At 44.6% G+C, this 13,932-nt stretch overlaps 1 protein-coding gene across 1 annotated transcript in view; it reads right to left on the minus strand.

Annotated features, from left to right (window-relative positions):
- Positions 1–13,932, minus strand: part of ENTPD1 (ectonucleoside triphosphate diphosphohydrolase 1) — a 38,066-nt gene that overhangs the window by 8,321 nt on the left and 15,813 nt on the right. The window contains exon 2 of the mRNA XM_035133513.3: positions 1,500–1,624. Coding sequence (XP_034989404.3) covers positions 1,500–1,624 — 125 coding nt within the window. The remainder of the gene's footprint in view (positions 1–1,499; positions 1,625–13,932) is intronic.

The raw sequence follows: 13,932 nt of genomic DNA on the forward strand, positions 1-13,932 counted from the left end.
AGTAAAACTCAGCATATTGGGAAGATGTGATGGAGACGCATTTCTGTTTATGCACTTAATTGCAATTTGTTTCTACTACCGTAGCTACCATAAAAGCCAGGTGTTTGTGTGTGTGTGTGTGTGTGTGTGTGTGTGTGTTTTAAGCAAACATACCCCTCTCATTTCCTATCTTTTTGCAATCAATGTTGTATTTGCAAATAAATTAGATTCAAATCATTGCATCCTTTAGATTTGCAAATATGGCCTATCTGGGACCTTTTATAAACTCTTGAGTGATCTGCTCACATGATTGTGGTTTCAGACACAAGTCCATGTGTGCTGAATGTAAGATACTCAGGGCTACAATGAGAAGCCATGGTAGGTTTTTAAAGACACACCTGTCTCTGGACCTAGAGACATTGAGAAGGATAATTTTACGTGCAGGAATTACTAACAGTTCCACTGATGGTTTTTTGTATTGTGACCAATAGGAAGGTATTTGACTTGACATGGGAATAGGGCAGGATAAATTCTGCAGCAGAGATGTTTGGTAGAAAAGATGAATCAACCAGACCATAAAAGCACAGCAGGGAGGGGGCACGAAGAGTCGTGGTATCTTGTAGCTCAAGAGCTCGAGCCAGTGCTTACAAAACCTTAGAAATCTGGAGCAAAAGTGTTTCGTTATTTCTGGATGAAATTTGAAGGCACTCTTTACTCTTCTATTCTGAAAAATACATATATCTTTTCGCAGATCACACATAAGAAGAATGGACCAGGTATCCTTCTTGCAAATGCAGGTTATACAGGTGAAACTCGGAAAATCAGAATATCGTCAAAAAGTGCATTTATTTCAATAACGCAACTTAAAAGGTGAAACCAATATATGAGATAGATGCACGACATCCAAAGCAAGATATGTCAAGCCTTTATTTGTTGTAATAGTAATTATTTGTCACTAGGCGGGTCAATTTGGAATGTAATTAATGAAATGTAATAGCGATGTTTATATTTTTTTTAATTTTGGTATTATTGTAACTATTTGTTTTATTACTGTGGAATTTCCAAAGGAAAGCATATGTAAAAATAAAAATAAAAAAATAAGTTGCATTACTGAAATAAATGCACTTTTCAATGATATTCTAATTTTCCGAGTTTCACCTGTATTATTCAAAGTTGCTTCCTGGTAACCCACCCTCCTCTTTGCCCAGCCAATCAGGACACAGGTGAAGGAGCCTACTTTGTGGGCAATGATGAACCTTCTGGGATTGCCCCGTAGCTGTAGAATGGATAGCATAAGAGAATCCTAGCGCATCCTTGCTCCCTCCCTCAAAATGTTGCCACTACCGGTAAACTGATGGAGAAAGGAAGGGATTATTTCTCTTCCAACCTGCACGGGGAGTGGTAGATGCATCCAACATGCTTCATTTTTCACATTAGCCCTTCCCACACTGCACTAGTGCAGGGAATCACTGGCCTAAGCCAATCACGGTGCTTCCACAGGAGGCTCTTCTGTGACTTACCTTTCTGTTCTTGGTGGCAGAACTGTTCTGCGTGACAGCCACAGTGATTAAAGCAATTATAGCCACTATTAAAAGAAATCCCATGGCAGCATATTTTGGATGGAAACGCTTGCACAGCTTGGCACCTGCAATCGCAGCAAAGTGAAGACGGCATTACAAACCACACAGCATAAGAACGCCTCTGTTGGATCAGGACAAAGGCCCATCAAGTTCAGCCACCTGTTTCCCTACAGTGGCACCAGATGCCTGCAGCAAGCCAACAAGCAAGCGGCATATGAGCACCGCAGTCCGTTCCCATTCATTGATCCCCATTGCAACTGGGGATCTATTAATCTAATCCCATTTTACAGCATGCCTAAGTTGGTGGCCACCACCACCTCTTGCGAGAGAGGATTCTGAAACCTAACTAGGCAATTTAAGAAGAAGCACTTTCTTTTGTCTTTCCTGAATCCCCCACCATTCAGCTGCACTCTGGGTTCCAGTATTATTGAGAGCTGGAGAAAAACTTATCTCTACCCTCGTTTCCCACACCCTTTTTATGCATCCCTTTTGGTGGTCCTCCTTGCTCACCATTTTCTTCTAAACTAAAGAACCCCACTCATTGTAATATTTCTTCATAAGGAAATTGTTCCATCCCCTTGATAATTTTAGCCACAATTTCCTGCACTTTTCCCACCCTTTGGCCAGCTATGCCACAAGGCTGATTGTCACTGCCTGATCTGATGCAGCTACAGAAAAGGAAGCAATCCCACTCCTCTTTGATGCTGGAACACAGCACGGCAAAGCTTGCCAGGAATCAGCTGCCACTCACCCCACTGCTAGTCCAGATGCTAGATCTCTGCCCAGCTGCACAAGCCTCTCTGGCTCTGCTTTTATTTTTGGTCTCTGCGTTTCTGCAGAAGCTATTCCTGGAGTTCTAAAATTCCACAACAAATCAGTTCTGGGCTCTCCACGGGCTCCAGTCTGATTATACTGCTGCCAACAATTTGAAATGGATGCAAATTCCGCCAGAATGACTTTCAGGGACTGAAGCACATTCAGTGAATGCAGCACTGTCATGGGTTTTTGAAAATCCAAAATAAGTTAAATGGTTATGCTTTATTAACTTAACACTTTATTTGTTAATAAGTATACTTCACACTTATTATAATCTTCCTTTAAGCACAAGCCTAAAGATGGGAAGAGTGATTCTCCTTTCCTCCTATAGAAGTTAGAGCTTTAATGCAATAGAACAGGAGTAGACAATGCGGCACCCTCCACGTTTTGGACTACAACTCCCATAATCCTCAACCAGCGTGACCAATGTGTGCTGTAGTCCATAACATCTGAATGGCACAATATGGCTACCCCTGCAGTAGAACAACTGGTGTGTGGTATATTTAATAAGTATCATTTATTTTAACCCAATTGCAAAATACTGACTGTTAGAGCATGCTGTTGCAACCTTAGATACCAAGCATATTGTTTTGCTAGCTGGCAAAGAGGAAATAAAAGTTGAAAATAGAAACCATCAACAAAAGAGGAAGGTGGTCTTAGTTGGCTTTTAAAAGCTTTGGTTATGAGTTTGCTGTCTGAATATAGTGGGCTTATCCACGCTTCCTCTTCTCCTGCTGCTTCCCCTGGGAAAACTACTCTTTAGTGCTCTTTTGGAGCAGATCTATTGAACATGGAGGCTGTTGTAAACAAAATCTGCCCTTATTCCCTTATGGGGTACACAAGAGCCCTTACTGAGTCCTTTGTAGGTTCTCCATTGGTAGGAGAAAATAACAGAGGCCAACCAGAAAATATTGAGAAGCAAAGCAGCTAGTAAGCTTGATCTTTATTGAACTGCTGCAACAGGGTGCTCCCTCTCACGCAGGAGAAAAGAGGAGGATGACCCCAAACCAAAGCGTGCCTGCCCTTACATAGACATTTAAATTGTCCACCCTGGAGTCCAAGACCACCACTCCATACATCATACATACATCACAGAAAGGGTGTAGCCCAAGACCACCACCCCAGATACATCATACCTACATCACAGAAAAGGCGGTCTACAACAGAAATTTGAATGTTGTTGTTTTTCCTGTCTGCAAGGTTATCTGATAATGCCTTATCTGATTGCCTTTCCTGGTAGTTTGGTCATTTCTTTGAGATGCTAATTACTCAATTCCTGAGACAATGGGAAGGTTCCTTCACCCCTTCCCTCCTTGCAGAGAAACATTTGGTCAGTTTGGGAGTCAAAATGGTTTCAGGACTGTCTTCCTGTACTGTTTTCATTCATTGGTTTATATATTTATGTACATGTTTGCCTTGTACATTTATGAACATTTATTATATATCAAAGACCTTAAAAATCTTATAACAAGGCAAAGAGAAAGGAAGAGAGGTGAGATACCTTCCTGAAGATGAATAACCATGGAAGGATCTCCCTCCTCATAGGAGTGCCTGCTTCTTGCTTATACTTGGGCTATGCATGCATTTTTGTAAATGAAGCAAATACTGTACACCATTTCCCTCAGTGCTCTTTCATCCAAAGGAAACTCATAGTGCAAATCTACATCTGTCTGCACAGAACAAAGTTCCACTGAGTTCAATGGAGCTGACTGCAGGTGTATATAGCAGCCTTCTGCAACCAACTGGCCTCCAGATACTTGGGACTGGAGGGCATCTGGAGACCAGCAGGTTGAAGAAGGCTGTGATATAGGATTGCAAGCAGATCCCGGTTAGTGCTGCACCTGGAATGGCTCGCTATGCAAAGCAATAGCGAGAGTACAACATTATATAGGCTACAGAAGCAGAAGTCCGTTGAGAAAAAAGATCAAAAATAACATGCATACGTTACCAGGCTGAGAGGGGAAATACTGAAATAAATTCTCATTGCAGGTAGGTAGCCGTGTTGGTCTGAGTCGAAGCAAAATAAAAAAATTCCTTCAGTAGCACCTTAAAGACCAACTAAGTTTATATTTTGGTATGAGCTTTCGTGTGCATGCACACTTCTTCAGATACACACCATTCTCATTGGTTATCCTAAAGGTATCAGAGCCACCTCTGTTGGTTTGGAGAACCTGGGTTTTATATTAGCCACAGCTTAGACCCAGCAATATTACAAAGTCAAGACTCAGCATGTGTTAAGTAATAAAAGAAGAGAGAGCCTCTGGGTATGGTTGAAGGGCCTCTTTGCTGCACTGAAAGAGAGTTGGACTTGAGGACCTCTGAGGTGCCTTTATAACCACTAACTAACCCACCACATGGGGGATGCGGTGGGTGGTGCTGTGGGTTAAGCCACAGGGCCTAGGGCTTGCCGATCAGAAGGTCGGTGGTTCGAATCCCTGCGACAGGGTGAGCTCCCGTTGTTCGGTCCCAGCTCCTGCCAACCTAGCAATTTGAAAGCATGTCAAAGTGCAAGTAGATACCGTGTTTCTCATATTATAAGACATGTCTTATATTTATTTTTTCCTCAAAAAAACACACTATGGCTTATTTTCAAGGGATGTCTTATTTTTTTCTTCCTTCTCCTGCTGCGGCCGGCATTGCTGCTGCACCTATCACTATGTCTTATTTTTGGGGTATGGCTTATATTCCTTGAATGCTTAAAAATCCTGCTATGGCTTATTTTATGCGTATGTCTTAAAATATGAGAAACAGGGTAAATAGGTACCGCTCCGGCGGGAAGGTAAACGGCGTTTCCATGTGCTGCTCTGGTTCGCCAGAAGCGGCTTAGTCATGCTGGCCACATAACTTGGAAGCTGTACGCCGGCTCCCTCGGCAAATAAAGCGAAATGAGCGTTGCAACCCCAGAGTCGGTCACGACTGGACCTAATGGTCAGAGGTCCCTTTACCTTTAACCCACCACATGTCCGACACAAAGGGCAGGACTTCCAGGTCAGCTCAAGCTAAGCATCTCTCATTTTGGAAATCAAGGGTCACAGTGCAGCATTTTGCCAAGTGGGCATCATTTGAGGCCCCTAGCCGAGGTGATTTGTAGCAACAAATAAGGCAACTAATCTTACACCCTTCGAAGGAGAGTACAATGCTTCCCAGTGTCCTCCTTCCCACCCACCCCTTTGACACACACACACACACACACACCCCACTGAGAACAGGGGTGGAATCTAATCTTGTTCTTGGAGCTGCGTGCTGCTGGCCGGGGATGGCAATTAGCATGGTAACAATGCCTCGAAAGGCTGGGAAACTGGATTATTAAATCAGAGGAGGACTCCAGAGCAAGGGGAAATCCCAGGGTGGCGGAGAGCCACCTCCTTGGCTGTCCAACAGAATAGGCAGAAACTGGGCATTGGGCCTGTGGGGTGGAGAAGGAGGAGGAAGTGGTTTAAGTGCTGCAGTTGCATATCAACACTCCCTGTCTAGCTGCGTCCAGCTGGGTTGAATCAGAGATTCACCAAATTAACTGAACAGAGAGTCAGGACCCTTCCAAATGTGTGTGGGGTTTGTGTATTCTGAAACACGTCACTGGTGCAATTATAGTGCATTAGTGGAGGGTTTATACTGGCCCATCCACACATCCTTCTGCTATATTAGTTTTTCTGCTATGCTTCCCTAGTATTACAATATTATTGCTGTCTGGAGGGGCTTGCTCTATAACACGACAAAAGTGGGATAATAAATCCCTGGAACATTTGTAGTATAAAAAATTACAGGAACATACAGGACACACAACATTAGAAATAAAGTGGTAGGTCCACCGTGAAAGTAATTTGGCAAGCAGCCTTCCGCTTTTGTTCAAATTAAGTTAGTGCTTACATTTGCTCTGATGATTCGAAGATAAGCACCTGGATGAATATGAAAATATAACAGAAGCACAACAATCCCTTTTAAGATCATATTCACATTTCAACACAGTTTCATTTAACAAGCAGTAACATTAACAGAACCGAAGGCAGACTTACAGCTCATTTTGTTCCTTTTACAAACAGTATCAGCAGAGAGATCTCATTACAATCGCACCAAATACGAACGTGCAGTTATCTCACAAAGAAACGCAGCAAGCAGGGAACCTCTAGCTATCATTCCATAAAAGGAAATAAGGCCTCCTGCCTACATGCTTTCCATCTGCATAGAAAATTAAGCTATACCAATCTGTAAAGGCGGCACTGGGTTTTAAGTGTTCTGTAATCGGTATTATTTCATCAGTAGTTTTTCAGCTGAAAAACTGTATTGAAGCCATTGTTCCTGAGATAAAGCATTTGCATGTGTGTTTTCTCATTTACATTCTCTTCTGAACCCCACTTTGTAATATGCAAGTACTTGGAGCTATGCTCTCAATGCAGAGCTTAAGAAAACTGCATAAGATGTTCCTCGTAGGATCAGGCCCACCTAGTCCTGCGCTCCGTTCTCACAGTGGTCAGCCAGGTGCCTATGGGAAGCCAGCAAGCGGGACCTGAGTGCTCTCCTAACCCGGGCCGTCTTAAGGTCATCGGGCGCCCTGGTGCAGGGATCCCTTGGGCGCCCCCCCCACTCTAAAAAAAAGAGGAAAACTCTTACCTGGCGTGCCGGGCGGTGGGAGCCTCACGGCGGCCCCTGCACCTCACAGCAGGGCCACGCTGTGCCGGAGGCTGCCTGACTGTCCGATGCCGCCGGATTGAGTGGGGGAGGGGGCGCCGCTGCTCCGTGCAGCCTTCCTCCCATCTCCCTGTGGAGCGGGGTGCCTGGGCAGGCCGGGCCACGCCGGGTTCCTTCCCGCCAACAGGGTGCTGCATTTCATTGGTAGAGGTGCTGCCATGTGGCGTCACCTCTACCAATGAAACACAGCGCCGGGGTGAGGGATGACCCTGGCGCTGCAGAGCGGAACAGGGTCCTAGTGCCCCTGTTCCACTCGCTTCCCTCCCTGCTCTCGCGGCGCGGCTGGTGGAGGGAAAAGGGAGGCCGCCGCGAAGCTCCCCCACTTGCTGGGGCGCCCCTCAGCGCCCCCTGATCGCCCAGGCGCCGTGGTGCATTGCGCCACTAGAGTCAATGGGCGAGCCAGGCCTGCTCCTAACTTGTGATTACCAGCAACTGATGTTCAAAGGCATATTGCCCCTGACAGTAGAGCTTATGTGTTCTTACATCTGTTGGAAGCCACCCAGAGTAGCTGGGGAAACCCAGTCAGGTGGGCAGGGTACAATTGTTGTTGTTGTTGTTGTTGTTGTTGTTGTTGTTGTTGTTGTTGTTCATACATCACCTCCTTCTCTGCTTCTGATGCTAAGGCACAAGCTTGTGCTCTGGGCTCCACAGAAACCATTGACCTTCATTTTCCTCTTCCCTTCAGGTGGGAAACAGATTGTAGCCTGAAATTCTCAGGAGTAAAATGAATGAAACATCAGCTTCTCCTCCTGACAGAAAACCTTGAGAAACTGAAGGATTTTGAACATTTGGAGACAAGTGCAGGTGACAAAAAGCTGAGGTTGGTGTTAAACAGAACACCCTTGCTCATCCTTCTTGCCTCGTGCATGCCATACATTTACAGCACACAACTTCCTGCAAAGGCTCCTTGGGCGCTGTAATTTACTTAAGTTCCCAGGGTGCTTTGAGGGAAGTTTTGAGCTTGAAATGTATGGTGCGTAAGCAGAATATGACGGCCAGGCTACAATTCCAAGCTGTGAGGTTGCACCCGTTTCTATAGTGAAGGAATAGCTAAGATACGACCCCACACACAGACATACCGCATCCCAGTCCCCTTTCCCACAGAGGATCACACCGCCCGGAAGTGAGCACACAGGGGCTTTGTGCTCAGCGTGGAATCCCAGCTTTTCTGTTTGTGTTGGCAGCAAATCGATGGTTTATTTCTGGCAAAATGTCGTCGGGGAAGGTTACAGACAGGAATTCCCTGAGACCCAGCCAGCTCGGCCTGACAATCCCCCCATTCACCACATCAGCACCAAGCGCATTCCTTCCATCTGGAGACGGTCCCACAGACTCGGTCCTTACTCTAACAGTGCAGACAGCAGCTCCCAGCTGCATCCCCCCACTCCTGCTGACACAAAGCCGGAGCAATGGCAGCAGCCAGCAGCCCTGGCAGCAGTGATAACATCAGGGCAGGACTTTGGGGCAGAGACACAGCAGAATCAGCAAAAGGGCCCCCACATGCAACAGGCTTCCCACATTTTCAGGAAAGGATAGTAATATCCAAATGCCATCTTAAGAACCCCCTCCTAGAAAGATCATTTATTTACATAACTGCACCACTGCCAGGGATCTCCCAACTTTCATAACATGGGCTAAATCAATGACATTCTCCATCCCCTTGGTTTCGTTGCGAGTGACCCATTCAGGAAAATGAAATGGTTAGCCTCAGTGTTCCTTAGATGGTGTTGACAGCCAGATGCATTTGACATATGTCTTGTGGCTGGCATGTCACATGGGAAAAGATAACAGAGCACAACTGACTTTGATAATGGAGGTGGCAGAACCCTTGTCAACTTTGAAGCCTGCAGAATCCCACCGATACTTCTGTGTCTACTGCTTTGATATGGAAACTGTTTAGCAATGGAATTCACTGATGCAAGATGTGGTGATAGCATCTTTTTTTAAAAAAAAGGATTAGACAAATTTACAGAGCATAAAGTAAATAGCGTTTTGCAGAGGGCCAACAGCAACTGGGGAAGGGCAATTTTCAGCAGGAACCAACACGGGACACTGATCCCTGCCCCAGTTTGCCCCTCACCCTTGGTTCCTTTTGCTTCAAAATAAAAGAGACCAGCATAAGAACACTTAAAAGCAGCAGCAGCATGAATAGCTTAACATGTCCTTTGGCTTGAATTGCACTCAAGGGCAAACACAGGCAAAGCATATTCACAGTGATCTACTTGGGCTATGTATGGCATAGATTTTTGCATAGTGTTTATTTTCTTATGTTATAACGATTTCCCATATTTTCCCATGAATAAGACAAGGTTTATTTATTATAAAGAACTGTTAAAAATTGGGGGTCATTCTATACACGGATAGTGCATGGGGGGGCGTGTGATTGGTGATAGCCGCAAGCAGGAGATTTTGAGTGGCGTTTGGGCAGGTGATTTTTTGCTGTGGCGATTGGCTGCTGTTGCAGCAAATGCAATTGGCGGTTGCTGGGGGTTAGCGGGCAAATCGGTGGCTTCGTCGGGTTGTGTGAATGGCAGGGGTGGTCAGGTGGGTGACCAATTGTCGGCATCCCCCCCCAAGAAAGCTTAAGAACTCTGGCCAATCTTCCCCCATTTCCTTAATTTAGAGTCCCCCAAAATAGGGGTGATCTTATACATGGGGGCATGTTATACATGGAAAAAGATGGTAATTTCTGACTTATTTATACCGGGGTTTTTCCTGTGTGTAGATCCACTCTTGCAGAGGCCAATCACCAGTACAAAGCTTTGAGAGGATGTGAGCAACTTTGTCTGTAGTGCAATTAAGGCTTGTTGTGGGCTACTGTGCGTTTGTATGGTTCTATAGGTTTGACAGCAAAAAACTGAGGAGGCCTTTTTGACAATCTGAAATAGTTGTGCTGGATAGCATTGTATAGATGCAATGCTGGTGAAAAAGCTAAGATTTAATTGCTACCTATACTATCATGGAACAGGCTTTCAAATGGACTCTCAAGTACTGGTAGTGTTTGGTCAGTTTTGCCCTGCAGTCATTGTTACAACAGTTTCATTTCTAGCAGATTCCTGGAGAACCAGGGAGTTACCCTGAACCAATAGGAGAGAGCTTTCAGGGGCAACCATGTCAACCACCTGAGTCACTTGGGTATTCCAAGAGGAGAGTTGCCAACTCCTCAAAAATGCTGCCAAAGCGGTCTGGAAACCTATCGGATCAAGCAAATTCTAAAGGCAAAGCCTCCTAAGCAGTTCTACAAACTCTTGCAGAGCCTCCACAACCTGACAATCATTTATCTCACTCTCAAGTTAATTCATTTCCATGTTCTTATGTTTTGAAGCAAGGGTTCAGAGCCAGCAGTTCTGCATTGTTACTTGTCTCTCTTGGGCATGGAAAGCCTGTGCAAATGGTCCTAAATAAGAACCTGGAAGAGGAAAAGGAATAATGTGTACATAAAATAATTTCCATAAATGGAAGCTCTTCCCCTACTTCCCTTCTTAATATTAGGATCCCTCAAGAATCTCTTCTTGAGATAAGAAGAGTCTTAGTGGAACAGACCAAAGACCCAACTAGTCCAGCAAATGCCATTCATGATTTCTCTCAGTTTCTCATTTTTCCAATCTTAAGTTCAGTTTTCCACATTTTCACATCAGTTTGCAATTTTCTAAAAAATCACAACAATTCATCAGTTTTTCTTGGTGTGAAAATTTCTCCTGTACACATTTTATGTATAATTTTGTCAAATATACACATAATATCCTTCCTCTCTGGTCCCTTGGCAAAAGCTCTAGTCACCTTGGTTACCACTTGCCTAGAGTACTGCTACCTGCTCTTCTCTGGTTCCTAACTCCACTTTTCTCCTTGCAGTCTGCTTTGTTAAAACCACTGCTTTTAAAAAACATAATAAATGGTAAAAAAACACCTCTGGATAGCCTCTGTGATAATGTGTTTGAAGTGAATAGCACAACTCCTATAAATGCACTGCACTGCGCTGCACTGCAATAAAATGGTCACTCGGCAGCCATGGCAAGTTATGGCTACTGAGACACAATGCCTTTCAATGCACTTGTCAATTCCACCAAAATCGCTCTATACAAGGGATACCTCCCCCCCCCCTGCACAGGTGCACCAATGGAAAAAGGTAAATGCAAAAAGCTACTGGTTTTTTTAAAAAAGAAGTCCAAGGAGTGTTTTTGCCTACTATCACAAACCTTCCTAATGTGGCTCAAGAAACAGCAAGCAAAAACACGATTTGTCCTCATCATGACAAATTATTCAGATGATCAATTTTCCATGGGCGTGGTATAATCCAGGCAATCTCTCAGGCAGCCTGTCCATCAAAAAATAGATTTCCAGTTTAAGAATTTGGGCTTTAATGGCTTGTAACGGGAAGAACCCAGCCCAGCAGCCCCAAGTCAAGCTCCAAACCCTCAGGCTGAAATGAAACCAGCAGCACCCCAATCTGCCTTTCTTCTCTGTGTACTTTGCTCTTTAAAGCCTAGATTGGTCTCCAAGAGGTCAGCTTCCATAGTGGGACTTCCTAGAAACTTAAGAGGTCAGTGGATGTTGTTCAGCATGAATATCCTGCTCTGTGCTCCGTATTGCTCATATTTCCATTCCAAACAATCATGAACAAAAAGTTCTGAAGTATTTTTAAACAAGAAGTTGTAGGGAGTGGGGATCCAAAGACAAGAGCCTATTGTAGAGGACCAGATGAAAGTCCTTATACAAGTGTGGAAGGAAGCCCCACATCACAGCAGTTCAAGTGCGGGGTGGGGGAGCAGATCTTGAGAAAAGGTTACCAAATGAAGTGGATTTTCCTTTTTTGTGAATGAGCTCTTACACAGAGACCCATTTGTTGTCCAGAAGTAACAGGTGCAGTGATGGTGTTTTGAAAAGAGACCAGAAGTCCTAGAGTTTGGAGAAGTCATATTGACAAATGGCTTGTTTGTCAGATTTATACCCAACCATTCCTTCAAGGAGCTTTGGACAAGATGGGATTTCTTCCTCGTCTACACCCAGTTATGTAAGATTATTGAGAGACACAGTATCAATGGTACTTGTTTTTGCTACATAATCCACACACAATCTAAAACTATTGCCTTTTTTTTTCTCCCTGAAAAGTTCTTCTTGGGAAACTAGTCTCATTCTGAAAATAAAAGCTCACTGCCGATTGATTCTGCGTTACCATGGTTAATATTTCAGCTCGAGAATATACAAACTTTCCTGGCCGTAACACCATTTGTTCTGATTAATTTCATTTCAAACAGTGCCTCTTCTTTGGAAACTCACATTGTGGCAAGGCCATAAATCTGTGTCTCCTGCAATCTTGGTTACATAGTAGGATCCTTTCACAGACACACCCCCTCTCACTATTTTATTGCAAATCCATATTCTGTGAAAGTTTCCACAGTGAAATAAGACACAGAATTATGATAGGTTTTTTTTCAGTGTGCTGTTCCTTCTTCTTTGAGTATCCCTAACATTCAAACAAACTGCCCCACAAATTAAGGAATGAGGCGTTTCAAAGATCTGCTGCTGCCAGTAACTCTTCCTGCTCTGATTATGATAAGAAGGTCACAGAAAGTGAACTTTTGGAGTAAGGGAGGTTTGGGAAGGTTGTTGTTGGTTGTTGTTGTTGTTTTAAATAACTTATTATGCGACTTCACTGCACTAGACTGATAAGGTAAGATTCCAGTCTCAGCCAGGATTTCAGGCTAATTCATGTGGGCAGACTTCCAATTTTCAGAAGGAGGGAACAATGGCAGTGCCTGCACTCATCACATTTCTAGAACTGGCTTTCCAACCCCAAAATAATAATAATGGCCAGTGCAGTATTTCAGTTCCAATAAGAAACAGAGCTAAGTGCTTTAAGACAGTGTTTCTCAACCTTTTTTGGGCCACGGCACACTTGTTCCGTGAAAAAAATCACGAGGCACACCACCATTAAAAAAGTTAAAAAAATTAACTCTGTGCCGCCCTATATTGACTATAATTATGACTGTAAGAAACATTTGCCAATTGCTGTGTTGGTTGCAATCTCCTGTAATAAGGCTTCACAAGCCGTCCGGCGGGCTAGTGTCGTATATTGGCGGCCGCCAGGCTCGTTTGCACTGAGCTTTGGGAAAGAGGAGGAGAAATATTGCTTTCTGGTGGGTCAGCGTTGATTATTGGCGGCCGCCAGGCACGTGACAATGCAAATCGCCCTTCTCGTCGCCGCACGTCGCGGCACACCAACCAGCGTCTCGCGGCACACTAGTGTGCCGCGGAACAGTGGTTGAGAAACGCTGCTTTAAGACAGTGGTAGGCATAAAGTAGATGAAGATCTACGGCAGCTCAATAGGGCAAGTGGAGCAGTGAAACCGCATCCTGCCACCAGCCAGTCCCCACCTGCCTGCCCTCTTATAACCTCTCCAGGGAGTGACACTGCCTGTTGGCTTCCTATTCCTCATTCTCATTGTTGTAGAACACATCTACAGCACAGCTAGAACCAATTGGCTCTGCCAATTGCACCTGCCATTGGCTCCGACTCTACCTACTGTTGACTTCCTGCCTTCTGCCCTACCAATCTCAATGGGCACTAGCCACCGCTGGTCCTATTGGTCTTTCCGTATGTCATTAGCACTTGGTTCCATTTGGTAAATCGTGGGGTTCAATTAAAAAGCAAACTGGATCTGAGAAGCCAGAAATCTGCCCAACTTTGCTTTAAGGCAGACTTCCCCCACCCTGGTGTACCATTTGGGTGTTCTGAACTACAAGTCCCTGTCATCCTTGACCATTGGCCAAGGCCAGCTGGTGCTGATGGGAACTGTGGTTCAAAACATCTGGAATGCACCAGCTTGAGGAAGGTTTAAGCTAGGGCTAGCCAATGTGGTGAACTCCAGAT

Source organism: Zootoca vivipara, chromosome 5 (assembly GCF_965207765.1).
Source record: "Zootoca vivipara chromosome 5, rZooViv2.hap1.1, whole genome shotgun sequence".
In the NCBI taxonomy this organism is placed as follows: domain Eukaryota; kingdom Metazoa; phylum Chordata; class Lepidosauria; order Squamata; family Lacertidae; genus Zootoca; species Zootoca vivipara.